A 15,124-nucleotide genomic window follows, 5' to 3' on the forward strand; every position below is an offset into this window, starting at 1 on the left:
TGACTTTAACACAGTAATAGACCCATCAATAGACAGATCCAACATATCCAACAATAAACGCACCTGGAAATCCATAGAAATATTAATCCAGTTCATGAGAGATTTTGGTTTTGGCAATGGTTGGTGCTTACAGCATCCAACTGCAAGAGAGTTTTCTTTTTTCACCAGTCCATCATTCATATTCAAGTATAAATTTCTTTCTCAGTAGTAACTCAATAATCCCAAGTATTTCTGTTTACCAAATCCACCCCATCATCATCATCAGTAACCATGCCCCAGTATCATTCACATGGAACCTACCAAGACCACACAAACCACTCACGAGATGGCGCTTCAACACATCCCTCCTGAAAGACCCGGAATTTGATAATCTCATCAAACAAGAGTGGAAATAAATGATTCCCCAAAGTCACCACCGACCCTTCTATGGGAAACGGGGAAAGCCGTAATGAGAGGAATACTGTTCATCTTTATATCATTTTAGTGTGTGTCTGTATCTAGATGCATATCAAATCTTCCACAAAAAGACACACACATGCCTTCATCGGTGTAGTCAGTTTAACTGAGGCTGCAGTCTTTTTTTGCTTTCCTGAGTGAAATGACTTGGATGAATCTAAGTAGCAGCCATGATAAGAGATGGTCAGATTATCCAAATGCTAAGGAAGGATGCTGCGATTCCTCCTTTCTTATCTCCTCCAGCATAGGAAACACTGAACAATCTTTTACCATAGGAAAGGAGATAATGCCATCACAAAAGTCCTTGCAGCAGCAGTATATAAAGCAACACACCATTCAACAGAAACAAATGATATGCCTTTCTTGGAAAATATTTTCTCATATTCATATTTATTGGGATTAATGTGGATAAATGGACAGGAGTGTGAGCAACTTTTCCCAATACAAAAACCATATTGTTTTACTGTGGTGAATTTTATTATTTTAATCCCAACCTTGGAAACAAATTTATATTTTTCACCACGTTGTCCATGTTTATATAGCCCACATAAAACAACATGATGAGAGCACTTGAAGCAAATGATCTGAGCTCCACTTTTAGTCGTCCATCTAGTTTCACCAGGGTAGACCCGCCAATCACAGAGCCTGGTGTCAGTGCAGTCAGATACTCAGCACCAGGGCTGTGCTTTCCCAAGTCCTTATGGATTCTCCCTAACCTCATGACTTTTCCATATGGAGGTGACAGAGGTGAATAAGTCAAAGGACATCTTTGTTTTTTTGACTATTCGACCGCACCCTTAGTTTCCTTCATTGACCATCTTTACTCTCCGTCTTCTTCTCTCTCAGAGCCGTCTCAGATTGAGGTGCGCCTCCTACTGGCCTATAGCTCCTCCTCAAACTCCCTCTCTTCCCCTTCTTCGGCTTCCAAACTGGGATGGAGTGACAGCGTTGACAGCCTCCCGCCACCGGAAGCCGCCGTAGAGGGAACCATCCCGTTCAGCAAGCCTGTCAAAGTCTACATTATGCCCAAACCTGCCCGACGCTGAAGAAACTCTTAACAAAAGACAGACGGAGGGACGGACGGACAGAAGGCTTCCTCACATGCAAGAGGTTCTTCGCTTGTTTTTGAAAGAAGATGCTAGCTGCTTGACCTTCCAGATTCAAAACTGTACAGAAAAGGTGAAACCATTTGCTTACTCTTCAGAAGACATTCAATTTAAAACATTTTTACAAAATGGCATTCATAAAAATAATTTATGGTGAAGTAAAAGGAATCGCAACAGTAATTTTTACTCATGCTGTGTCTTTTGCATGAGAAATAGTTTCGTATTTTAAAATGTCTCTGATAAAGACAAACCAATGTGACAGAGATGATTCATTTTGTCGTTTATTTGAGTGTATCAAACAAGCAGAAATACATGTACTAAAATTTAAATTTATTAGCTTTTAAAAACAACACCATCATATGATCAGTCTTCACCTGACCACTAAGAAATGGTCACTCTACTTTAATATTTCACCAAATTAGCCTCAAAAATCAAATGTCCTTGTGCTGAATCCACAGTTTGATCTAAAAGTAACATTTGAAATCAGAATAATTAATTTGGATGGTTGGTGCAGAGGTGACATCATCAGCAGGTGGAGTGGAAGACCCCCCCCACCTTGACGCCCTGTTCAGCCAGTTTGTTGTATTCAGCAACGGCCTTCTCTGTCTGGAAGACTTTGACGTTGATACCTTTCTTCGTCACATAGTCCAGGGTGGGGGAGGGAACCTGACAGAGGAGACAACAGTGCAGAAAGATTTATGGTGGGTCTCCACAAAAAGAGTTGCGTCCAGCTACGTTTGTAGTCGTTTCTCTCCTGCATTTCTGACTGACCACAAGCACATCAATTTCAATTAATGTAGCGTTCTACCTGCTTGTTTTTACTAGAGCTCTCAGTTCCTCCAGGATTCCTGTGAATCCCCATAAATTCTACACAACCTCGCAATTTTATCCAGTCACCACAATTTTACCACAACTTGTACTCATTTCATTGTACAGCTGCACACAGTATATTGGTCCGCTCAGCCACTCTCTCTCTGTCTCTGTTTATCATTAGACTTCTGCTGCACCAGGGACAGTGACAGGGAGAAGTGTTAGCAGAGCAAAGCTAATTTACTCAATGTTTATTAACCGTTTTTAATGACTGAGTCAAGCCATGTCTGTGTGAGTCTGTGTGAGCAGCACCGGAACGCAAACATAAGCCCCCACAGCTCACCCCGAATAAAGCTGTTTCCTGTAGCACAGAGCAGGTAAGTTCTAACATCTTTCATAGTGAGAAACTTATTATTTCAGACGCACAACCAAATCAACAGACTAATTTAGAACACTGGACACAGATTATTTTGTTATAGAGTTTTTTAACTTTGAAAACTATTAAGTGTCACAACTGCTGTCAAGCTGTCTGAGGCAACTGGGCTCTCCCTCACCTGATGGTCAAATAAACTGTTTCTGACTTTTATGACAAAAAACTTTGGACTCGCTAGTTTTTTGTAATATTTAGTTTATTTTACACCAGTATTAGCTCTGAAAATGCATCATACCATGATGTGATCCTATGTAATGATAATTTTAGAAAAATACAAACCTTAAGATTCAAACAAAAAAGGTCCCTTAAAATATCGCAACTTGCGTTGCGACTTGGGGTTGGGCTCAGAGCTCTGCCAAAGCGTCTCCCTCCAGCTAGTAACTACATTCCTGTCCTGCATACACTCAGCCCCCAGTCACTGTTAGAAGGTTTTCCATTTTAAAAGGAACCTCTTAAACCAGTAAAATGATGTTAAAGGTGTTGGAAGTGAACAGCAAACCCCCTAAACTGCACAGGTCTGACTCATCCGACTCCACTACCCAGAAAAAGGAAGCAGGGCTTGCAGTTTAACCCTTTGAAACCTGGAGTGACATCACCTTTCTTGTGCTGCATTCAGACGCCTTCACAAATATTTAAACCTTCAAATCCACAAAAAAATGTTTTGGCTTCTTTTTAAAACGTGGGAACATGTCAACGAACAGCTTTGCAAGAGGTGTACTGCAAATGCAACAAATTAGTAAATTTGGAGAAAAAAAATTCAAAGCTTGGGGAAAATGTCCAAAAAATAATATACAGAATTGTCATAATTATATAATTTTTTTTTTTTTTTTTTACAAAATTCTTATTATTATCAAGTACTTTTAATAAGTTTAATTCCTTGTTTGTTTTTTAAACTTGTTTCCCTTTCCTTTTGATTTTGTTTTTGTTTTTTGGTTTCTATTGGTGCTAATTTCCAGGTCATTTTCTGGTATTTTTTTACTATTTTTTCCAATTTATGAGTCAGTTGCTCACTGCATTCTTCCTATGTTTTTGATAGAAGTCAAGCCAATTTACTCAGGTTTCAAACAGTTAACTCATAAACTTTTTTGGACTTCCCTCATAATTGTAAACATATTGGAGTTGTCTAGGTCACAGGTCTTTCATGGTCCTGGCCTGGAAAGTACATGGAATTCAAAAACATCATTGGAAGTGTTGTCATGGTATTTTGTAGTGTGATGAAACTGTTACAATAATCTTCTGTGGATAACCTTCCACATGACGTAATAGAACTGCACATGTATTTTATGAAGCTGTCAACGTTACGCAGTTCTAAATGTGTCAATTATGTCTCCGATCACATTATTAAATTATGTGTCTTAATTTTTTCCCTGTACTCCGTCTCTCTTTTTTTGTATTCCAGCTTGTTGAAATTCTTTGTTAAACACAATAAAAGTCATGGAAAAGTTTTGAAATGTTGTTTCATGTCCATGAAAATGTGTGGGACCCTGCAGTCAGTTTTACCTGCAGAGCTTCACTCATGCCTCTGCCGATCACCAGCAGGTCTATCCCCTTCTTCAGCACCTCGTCCAGATCAGCAGGCTGGACTCCAGGGTAATGCTGGGATATATGAGATAATGTGTGAACTGTTGGATCAGAAAATCCCCTGCTGCTATGCCAGCGCCTGTTGTTTTCATGGTTGTTCATATGTGTTGCTGTCAAATGCAGTCCTGAACCTGGATATAATGTATGTATTTTGTGAGTATTATCTGGTTCCGCTCACATCAGTCCCAGTCTCTCTCCAGTCCCAGGCCCGGCTGCCTCCAGGCCACACCTTACAGTCCTTGTAGTTGGAGGAGCATCCCTTCACCTTCATGTGGCCCCAGGACAGAGAGGTGATCTCTGGAGAGGACATGTTGTGTGAGGCTGCCTACTAAGACAAGGACACATTAAGATTTAACATATAACATTTAGATTTAATATTTAACATTTAGATTTAACATGTAACATTTAAATTTAAAATTTTACATTTAGATTTAACATATAACATTTAGATATTTAGATTTAATTTTAAACATTTTTTATTTTACAGTGATATCATGAACATATATTTTCACAAAACAATAAATCTGATGAAGTTCACAAATATTGTTCTAAATGTGATTAAAAAGTGTCGTGTGCAAGTGTGAAAATTCACACCTGTTTTTAATCATGTTTTCAAGCTAAATGTGGAGAAATGTTGCTGTTTCTTTCAGATAGCACAACTTTGGAATCGGAACCCCATAATAAGGTAACTGGAAACAAGTGATCAAATACACAACACACAAACAAATCACAGGACATGGAATACAATATTGATAACAATAACTTTTTAACATCGACTGCTGCAGATTAACAGTTCAACAAGACCATCAAGACAGAACACAAATTATCAGAATCAGAATCGGGTTTCATTGTCAAGTACATTTACATTTACATGGAATTTGACTTGGCTTTTTGGTGTAAAACAATTAACATAAAGGAAGAATAAAAATAGTGAATTTAAATAGAATAACACAAAATAAAAATATAGAAGTAATTTAAAAATATAAAATGAAAAAAGAGAATATAAATAACACAATAAATGTACAAAACTGACTGAATGACTGCACTCAGTCATTCATTTTCACAGTAGAACCATGTATGCTAACTTCAACAACATTAAAGAATATTTGCGTCAGTTTACATAACAGAAACTTGGATCAACCCTGAGAAAGGTGTGGACTTTGAATGAGATGGTTATGAACTGAATTATATGACGAGGGAGAACAAGACTGAAAGAGGCTTGTCTATGTATGTGACAAAAGCTTAAATTATAAGGTGGTAAATAAAATGACAACTGCAATGGCAAACCTATTTGCTTAACAGTAGAAATATACACAAAAAATAAGAATGTAATTGTTAGCTGCATTTATAGAGCACCAGGTTCTAACATTGAGGTTTTCAAGGAATGGATGGAGGAAATATTTACAATGTCAAATCATAAGGTCATGTTCATCTGTGGGGATGATTTTGATATAGGCCTAGATCTGCTTAATCCAAATAACCACAAACCAACTGAAGATTTTATCAATACAATGTGCAGTTTAAGCCTTTAGCCTAAAATCACCAGACCCAGCAGGATTACATCTCACTGTGCCACATTGATAGACAACATATCTATCTAATAGGTCTATAATACTAATATTATAGACCACAGTAAGTGGACTGCTAATCAATGACATCAGTGATCACTTACCAGTTTTTACAGTTTTCAACAGTGACTACAAGACAATATCAAACTCAAGTACAGACCAGCAAGGACAGAGGAGTCAGTCAACACTTTAAAAAATGAATTATGTGGCGCCTGGTGGATCAGTGGATAGAGCGGCACCCCATGAACAGAGGCTGCGCTCTCGCAGCAGCGGCCGCGAGTTCGAATCCAGCCTCGGCCCTTTGCTGCATGTCTTCCCCTCTCTCCCTCCCCCTCTTACTCTCACACTGTTCTGTCAATTAAAGGCAACAAAAGCCTCAGAAATAATCTCTTAAAAATTAAATACTAAACTCTAACTGGGAAATATTATAAACATACGAAATATTCTTAAGTGTACTCAAATTATTGTATGATGAATACTGTCCAATAAAACAATACAATAAAAATCATAAATATTCAGACAGTCCATGGATAACTAGGGAATTACAAAATGCCTGCAAAAAGAAAAACACACTATATAGAGAATTCATAAAACAAAGAACCAAAGGTGCAGAAAATAAATATAAAAAAATATAACAATAAGTTAACTCATATTATGAGAGTAAGCAAGAAGGAATATTATATAAGATTATTGGATAAAAATAATAAAATAATATTAAGGGTATATGGAATATATTAAACAGTGTAGTGTATTGGTAATTGGGCAGTGAGGCCCGTTTCACAAAGCGCGCATCAGAAGAGCGTGGGCAACGCCGAGCCTGTTGTTTTTTATTTCGGCACCCATGTTATCAAATTAGAGCATTTACACTGCGTGTCAGCTGCATCGCATCTAGAGAAACGGTGGCTCACCGATTTTTTTTTTTTGATTTTTTTTTTACGTGTAACGCGCGCGTTTGTCAGCAGGAATAGTGAATGTGATGTTTTGATGATTACATGATTACCACTTTTTTATACTGCAGTTTAAAAGTCACTGTCACAGAGATGAAGAAATACAAAGACGGCTGTTTTACTCCAACTTCCTCGCTTCCCTTTCAAAACAAAAGCCCTCTGATAGCCTTTATGTGGACAGAAGCCGATCAGTTGCTCATACAATGCATTTTATTTTGAATCATTCACGGGACCAGGTTGGCGGCAATGCGGGACATTGTGTAACTCATGGCTCTATTATAAATCGTGGGAATTGTGCTTATAAATGTAGAAATACAGCGCAGGCCGTGACGCAGCAGCGATGTTGCAACAACTCTGCATGTGTGGTGTGAACCATGGATCTATTATAAATCTGCATACAGCCGTGGAGGCGGGGCCTTGTTCATTTCTATGAGAGCTGCTCAGTGCATGGATGTATTATAAGGAAGTCTAAAAGTTTAAATACCCGGATCTACTGGCCCATAGAGCGTGCGTAGAAGTGATATTAAGGACAGCCGAACGCAGCCGAGTGTAGCCGAGTGTACCCGAGCACTGACTCCGACTCACTGACTCGCTCACACAAGTTACCCGAGTCGAGTGCTCGAAGCGAACAGCGCTCGTTCACGAGCATTTCTCTCGTAGTAGCTTAGCTTATTAGCAACAGCAGCTAATCGGCGGTATAACGACAGCGGTGCATGGATGTTGTCAAGACGTTGCTGTCGGTTTTAATATCTACGTGACTCAGATAATGGTATATTTATCTCTCTCTCTACACACATACACACATACACAAATATATATACAATTTATCAGGGAATCATATCGTAATCACGACCGGAGAAATTGAATTAACAGAATCAAAAAGTGTTGTGTAAACAAAAATATAATAAAATGTGGTGCCTTGTAATATTACAGGCTTTACAGCCAACAGCATATGGATGTGTTGTAAAATGGTAAAATGATGAATTATGATTCAAAAATATCCATTACTACAGCCCGCACAAAGTCTGTGCTGTGTCAAAGACTCAAAGAGTTACATGCGCGTTCACGCGGTAGAGTCCCGTGGGTCCTATGCGCGTTCATTTTTTTTATGTCTGGAGAAAGACCGAAATCCAAATCTTGATTCGGAAAATGACGCATTTTTCGTCTGTGGGACAATGTTTTTAATAATGGCTATTAAAAATTGCATTCTGAAAAGTCAACATGTCTCAAAAAAAATTATCCAGTGATCTAAGGACCTCTCTGTGTAAACTGTGTAATGTGTGAATGTGTGATTACTTGTGAAATCACTCAAGAGTAAAACCAGACCAAATGAATGCATCAATGAAAGCAATGAGCAATGCAGAAGCTGTAGATCCGTGTTGTCTTTATGAATTGTACAGTAGGCTAGTGGAAATATACTGATTAATAGTCACAGTCAAGACCATAGTAAGATAGATGAAATCCTGCTTCAGTTAGAGAAACACAATGTCATAATGTTTGACTTGATACAGATTGTATTTAATAATCATAGTAAATTATTTACACTTCAATATGCTATATTGTAATCTGTATTTTAGATCTGTAAAATCTTGATTCTTTTTTCCCTGGCCCCTTTTTCTTGCCTGTTTTCTGATCTACAGCTGATGCATTGCTTTCATGGATGCACTGATTTGGTCTGGTTTTACTCTTGAGTGATTGGCCGCAGAAACTCTGAATTTACTGGCTATGCAAAACAGGAGAAAGGACTAATTAACATGAAGAAAAACAGCAGGGTTTTGTTTTGTTTTGTTTTGTTTTTTTACAGATTTTCACGGCATTAAAAGCGGCATTTGATTGTTCAACAGCTTAAAAAACGGTGTACTGGACGCTAGGACGCCGCTTTTTGCTGGGTTTTTTTTTTTTTTTGGACAGAACACCTTTGCAGAGTGACACTTTGAGCTTGCCATACTGCTCGGCGAGGCTGACGTCTCGTGCTCCTGACGCGCGCTGTGTGAAATGAGTGGACACACTGCAGCGACGATCAATCTGATCAAAGTAACTCATCTGAATCTTACTGGCCGCCAAAGTGTCTGTTAACAGACTCCGATTTCACTTAAAACAGAGATAAATGTTCATGGTACTAAACAGCTGGTCTGTGCATAACATAAAGACCAAGCTAACACAGATTAGCAAGCAGCCTGCAGGAAAAGTTTTTGTGTTGGTAGAGCAAAAAAAAAAAATCATGAATTAAACAAATAAATCATACTCTGTTGTCTGCTTGTTAACAAATAAAAGACGCTTGTAAAACTGTTGTATCAAAGCAATATCACACTGTGATTATCTCCTGCACCTCCTTCCACCGGGCCTCACCCAGAGTGCCTACGACTGAATCACAGCCGCAATGATATACAGCACATCACTCACTCTCCTGTGATATTGCTTAATCAGCACTTCATTTTTAATGATATGATTATTAATGATATGTATGATGTGGTTAATGGCTTTAATCGTTACTTTGTAAGTGTTGGACCAAATCTGGCAGGACAAAATCGTGATTCTGACTCTGTGACATCTAAAGAGAACAGTGGTGATTTCATTGATAACAATCCAAACTCAGTGTTTCTTACAGCAGTGGAAGAGAGTGAAATCATAGAGATTGTTTATAAATATAAAAACAAAACCTCTCCTGACTGTAATGACATTGACATGAAAACAGTAAAATTGAAGGAATTGCTAAACCACTAACACATATCTGTAACATATCATTCCAAACTAGTAAATTCCCAAGTAAAATGAAAATAGCAAAGGTCATACCGCTGTACAAAAGTGGAGACAAACATCATTTCACAAATTAGAGGCCTGTTTCTCTGCTTCCCCAATTTTCCAAAATCCTAGAAAAACCCTTTGTTGACAGACTGAACAAATTCATCAATAAATACAATCAACTAACTGACAGTCAATATGGATTCAGATTAAACAGATCAACATCTTTAGCAGTAATGAAGTGAACTAATTGAAGAAATCACAAGTGCCTTAGACCAAAAGAGATATGCAGCTGGGGTATTTATTGATCTCAAAAAGCATTCTATACAATCGATCATGACAGATTAATTATTAAACTGGAACATTATGGTATTGAGGGGTTGCATTGAAATGGTTGAGAAACTCTTAAGAGAACAGGCAACAGTTTGTGAAGATGGGTCAGTACAGGTCAGCATGTTTGGACATTGCTTGTGGAGTCCCCCAGTCAGTGTCAGGTCAGTGTTGGGGACAATTCTTTTCATACTCTACATTAATGATATATGTAAAGCATCAAAAATATTAAAAATTTTCAGATGATACAAATATTTTTTGTAGTGTTGAGGATTTGCAGCAGCTTTTAGAAATGATCACATCTGAAATGAGCAAATTAAAAAGGTGGTTTGACAGTAATAAATTATCATTAAATTTAAGTAAAACAAAGATCATATTGTTTGGAAATTTTAAATTTAATAATCTAGTACAGGTAAAGACAGATGGTGTGAATATTGAAAGAGTGTATGTAAATACATTTCTAGGTGTGATAATAGATCATACAATCTGCTGGAAACGTCACATATAAAACATGTACAATCAAAACGGTCACAAAGCATCTCAGTCCTGTGTAAGGCAAAGCACTGGATCACAAATCACTGAACATTCTCTACTATTCGCTGGTCTTACCATATCCAAATTACTGTGTGGAGGTCTGGGCTAACACCTACAAAAGCTCACCGCAATCACTATTCACACTACAAAAAAGAGCCATAAGAACAGTTCACAAAGCAGGATATTATGATCACATCAACTCATTGTTTTTACATTCCCCCGCTTTAAAATTCATTGACATGGTTGAATATCAGACTGCACAAATGATGTAGAAAGCAAGAAACAAACTATATTCATAAACTTTTTTTTAGCTGGGGGTTATAATTTGAGGGAGAAGGTTAATTTCAAGATGCTAGATGTTTGTTTGACAATGAAAAGTAAATGCATGTCAGTTGTTGGTGTGAAGCTGTGTCCACACATGATCCAGTTCAAAAAGAGGTACAAAGAGATGATTTTCTCAAGGTACAGGGATGAGGGTGTGCTTTAAAAATCACTAAAATATAAAGATGTTATAAAATATATATTTGGTAATAACTTTTATAATAAGATATAGAATCTGGGTCACTGTATGTGTCTGTATATTTATGTGTGTGTATGTATATGTATGTGTGTGTGTGTATATATATGTGTGTGTAGATGTATATATGTGTGTGTATGTATGTATGTGTATATATATGGTGCATATGGGTATATTTGTTTATGTAGTATATTTCTTTAAAAGGTAGACAAATTACTGTGTTATGGAGTTGTTGGGATTAAATAAGTGTAAACTTCTTCCTACTCCTTTTCTGGCATGACAGTGCTTGTAAATGGAATTTATGGAACACATTTTTCACTTTATTCTGCCTATTTGTTGGAATTTATTTAACATTTTATTTGTTTACTTTGTTTGAAATACATTTTTATTCATTCATTCACAAAAATGTTGCTGAACCTAACTCACTCTCGGGACTACATTCCTACATGAAACTACCTCTGCACAGGACGACATATGTATACATTTATACATAAATTAAAATGATTTGTCCAAATATCTGTCTCAAATTTTGTTTTAAAAGATCTTGAAAAAGTCTCAAAAACAATTAAATTGTAGTGATGGCTACCTATAATAATGATAATAATAATTTTATTTATATAGCACCTTTAAAAACAGCATTTGACAACCAAAGCAAAGCAGAGGCAAGAAACTCAACAATAATGTCCAACAAAGGCCAGACAAGAATTAAGGTCAAGTTAAACAACATTAGAAGCAGAAACATGTTAGCCAAATACAATAGCAAAGTAAAGGCAGTAAATGGAAAATATTAATATTATTTTCATCATCATTTGTTTCATTATTATTTATAATAATAATAATAAGCAGGGTCAGGACAGACTAGAGAGATAAGTTTAACGAAAAATTTAAAAGGAATATTAGAAGACGAATTAAAAGGAGACTCATAACGTGAAAGCATGTCTATTAAAAAAAAAGGGTTTTCAGAGGTAATTTAAACAAAGTCAATGATTCTGCAGCCTCATCTCCTCAAGCAGGTCGTTTCAAAGCCTGTTGGCCAGTGAAGTACTGTCTGATGTTGAAACTTGAAACATAACTCTGAATAACATCTTAGCAAACATGATGAAACTAAAAAAAAAACCCAAAAACCCAATATTAACATCTCGGGTCAGTTGTCACATTCGTTTTGAAAACATCTTTAAGTAACCCTTACTTGTGCTGACCTGATAGTCTGTTCTGCGTGAGTTTATTAAAGTGTGTATGTAAGTCAGTGCACTGGCACATTATGGGTGTTGTCAGTCTGAACGTCATGTAGCTTTGTGTCATTCCCGTTTATTCTCAGTCACATACGTAGATAACCTGCTTAGACAGAAGCCTCAGTCGTCCTTTGTCAAAGTTTGAAACCATTTAGCTTTTTCCACAACACCAGCTCTGCCGCACTGAACGATCAACAAGCATTAGTAGTGCTCCTCAATGTGCTGTGCTTCATATTTCTGTTTTAAAGCAGCACAGCTTTATCATTTACAGAAAAATCATCTGAGATGAACATTTGCCAGTATGATGACCTGCCAGTTGCACTGTAAGAGATAGGAGCTGACTGGGAGCTATTTCTGTACTGGCCACAGACTGGCTCTCTGTGTGTGCGCACCGAACCAGCAGCACACAGAGTCGAAACATGTGGCTGCATTATTATAAAATCCCAGCAGACTAAAAACATTTAGAAATGCAGCTGTCATTTTAAAGTTTGTAGTTCCTGAAGCTGGAACAGGAAATCACGGAGCAAAGTACTGCTGCTTACCTTCTGTGGATGTCAACAACACACTGAACAGTAAACACACCCCCTGGACTTCTTCCTGCTCTCGGATTTAACCCTTTGAAACCTGGATTGACGTCAGTTTTCTTGTATTAACCCTTTGAAACTGAGCAAATTAGTTTGATTTCTTTCAAAAACAAAGAGAAAAAAAGGCAATTACCAACTAGCAAGAAATGTCCCACAAAATGCAAAAAAAAAAAAAAAATGTAAAAGGTGACAAGAAAATGTGTTGAAAATTAGTTTTTAAAAAAGGGGGGAGAATTATTACATAATTAGATAATTATATATGTAGTGGCTTGTCTACTCTCTCTTGTGTTGTGTGATTAACCAGGCAATGACCTCCTCTCTTTGGCTTTGTTAGCCGTTTATTCACGGGCAGCACACTGTGGACAGCTGATGACACAGAATTGCATTGGCTCTCACAGCGTCCTTCGTTGTCATAAAAGCTCCCATTAAGAGAGAAGGGTGTATCTGCAGGCTTGCAGGCAGCAGTTTCAGGACTGCAGGTTCAGGACCGCAGATCTGGGACACTTGTTTTTTCCGTACATGCGTACTGCTTGGCTGTAGGTATTGGCTTCATATTGACCCGATACACATTGAAGATAAGTACTGAAAGTGAATTAAGTTTTGCTTAAAATGAGACACAAAAATTGAGGACAATAGTTTAAAGTAATTCAATGAAGACATAGCATCATTTTGCCAAGACCATCTACATTAGCTGTTGATGTAATAACAATAATGTTAATTAGGTTAATTCTTTCCAGCAGCCTACATAAATTTCCAATAATAAAAGTAATTTATGATCTGTCTTAAGTTATCAGCTTACATTAGTTCAGCAAGCTGTGTTAGCATGTAGACTAATGTTAGCTAAAGTACATGTTAACGTTTGTGCCTTAAATACCAGTACTGTCACAGTTAGTTTTACATTAACGTTACAGAGTGCTGTGCGGCTAGATGTTGTTCATTTTGCTGTTCAATTCCCATATAATATTTGTGTCTCATTTTAAACAAATTAAAAACTTAATTCATATTCAGTACTTACGCTCTGTTCAGTTCAGAGTGTATCCTTATAAAGTACAATTTTGGTGGAACTTGTTAAATAATATTTTGGTGGAATAAACCTTTAGAGTATCCTGTATTTTTGCATTCATCCACTTCACTGGGTGGTGCTGTTGCGAAAAATGAGGGTCCTACATCTGCGATCCTGAAACTGCAGTCCTGAAACTGCTGCCTGCAAGCCTGCAAAGAGATACTATTGCATTAAGACTAAAACACAGAAAGAAATCATTCAGCTAACAGTCGGTAACCAGGTTACACCAAAGATTTCATCTGAAGCTAGCGTTACATTCAAGCTAGCAAAGTCACAACGTGGTGAAACGACAAACTACTGCGCAGCAAGACAGTATCAGTACCAAAACATCAGACATTGAACAGCAGTGCTTTTCAACATTGGTAAATGACAAATCTATAAATTATGGAACATGGAACAAGTGGGGGGAAAAAAAATGCATTATGGGTCCTTCAAATTTTACAACAACAAAACAATGTTTTAAGCCGTTAAATAGAGCTTGTTAGATACGCGACTCCCCATGGGGACAGTGTGCAGCAGACTGGCAGTGATAACTGGGGTGAGTTTGCAGTAAGAGAAGTAAGAACCCATGTAGACAACACAACATGGTGTCAGAAGCAGAGCTGCCCTGATTCACGGTGGTCACGTCTTGGTCCTGGAGCTAGGTGGCTAATGCAGAGCTAGCGGGAGCCGCCTATGTACACGCAACGGGGGAGAAAAAAAACACGATGATGATAGGGCTCTGTAGAAGAGGAGAGGTAAAGTGGGTTATGTACTCAAGGAACTGCAGAAAGGGATAACTCAAGTTGAAAGGTGGGGGGCAGACTGGGGGTTTTAGGTTCTCTGTGGAGAAAACTAAAAATATGTTGTTCACAAATAAGAAACTAAGGGATGGCAGTACCCTTAAGTTGTATTGGAATGAGTTGGAGAGGGTTAACAGTTTTCTGTTCTTGGGAGTCCATTTTGATCCCAGACTGACATGGAGGGGGCATGTCAGAAGTATTGTGGAGAAATGTGGGAATGTCATTAATGTCATGAGGTGTCTGGCAGGGCTGGGGTCGGGGGTGGATGTTGCATCACTGAAGTATATTTATATAGCACTAATTTGGTCAAGAATAGACTATGTATATGTTGTGTATGGTTCGGCAGCCAAGTCGTTGTGACAGGGAAACATTCAACTGGCCTGTGTAGCCGGTGTAACGTGGGGGAAACAGTGGAGCATGTGCTTCTCTTCTGTAGAAG

At 37.7% G+C, this 15,124-nt stretch overlaps 2 protein-coding genes across 3 annotated transcripts in view; one reads left to right on the forward strand and one right to left on the reverse strand.

The window, feature by feature from the left end:
* Window positions 1-4,250, forward strand: part of ints4 (integrator complex subunit 4) — a 37,601-nt gene extending 33,351 nt beyond the window's left edge. The window contains exon 24 of the mRNA XM_042486222.2: window positions 1,303-4,250. Coding sequence (XP_042342156.2) covers window positions 1,303-1,502 — 200 coding nt within the window. The 3' untranslated portion in view covers window positions 1,503-4,250. The remainder of the gene's footprint in view (window positions 1-1,302) is intronic.
* aamdc (adipogenesis associated, Mth938 domain containing) lies at window positions 1,831-12,871 on the reverse strand. 2 transcript variants are annotated; one of them, XM_042486223.2, is made up of 4 exons: window positions 12,799-12,871; window positions 4,565-4,714; window positions 4,306-4,401; window positions 1,831-2,228 (listed from the first exon to the last, which is right to left on the reverse strand). In XM_042486223.2, the coding sequence occupies exons 2-4, from the start codon at window positions 4,694-4,696 to the stop codon at window positions 2,088-2,090; spliced, it is 369 nt and encodes a 122-aa protein (XP_042342157.1). In that variant the 5' UTR covers window positions 4,697-4,714; window positions 12,799-12,871; the 3' UTR covers window positions 1,831-2,087. The 2 variants fall into 2 exon arrangements, with proteins under 2 accessions (XP_042342157.1, XP_042342158.1); XM_042486224.2 differs by having other exon boundaries at window positions 4,565-4,711; window positions 12,799-12,863.
* Between the last annotated feature and the right edge of the window lie 2,253 nt (window positions 12,872-15,124).

This window comes from Plectropomus leopardus, chromosome 6 (genome assembly GCF_026936395.1).
Source record: "Plectropomus leopardus strain MGB_pleo_1.0 chromosome 6, ASM2693639v1, whole genome shotgun sequence".
NCBI classification, from domain to species: domain Eukaryota; kingdom Metazoa; phylum Chordata; class Actinopteri; order Perciformes; family Serranidae; genus Plectropomus; species Plectropomus leopardus.

Bases quoted from the DNA above. Each gene is read 5' to 3' on its own strand.
- aamdc (XM_042486223.2), bottom strand. From the start codon at position 4,696: ATGTCCTCTCCAGAGATCACCTCTCTGTCCTGGGGCCACATGAAGGTG. The intron at 4,402-4,564 runs GTGAGCGGAACC...CATATATCCCAG, and splicing joins GGAGAGAGACTGGGACTGAT to CATTACCCTGGAGTCCAGCC. The intron at 2,229-4,305 runs GTAAAACTGACT...CTCCTCTGTCAG, and splicing joins GCATGAGTGAAGCTCTGCAG to GTTCCCTCCCCCACCCTGGA.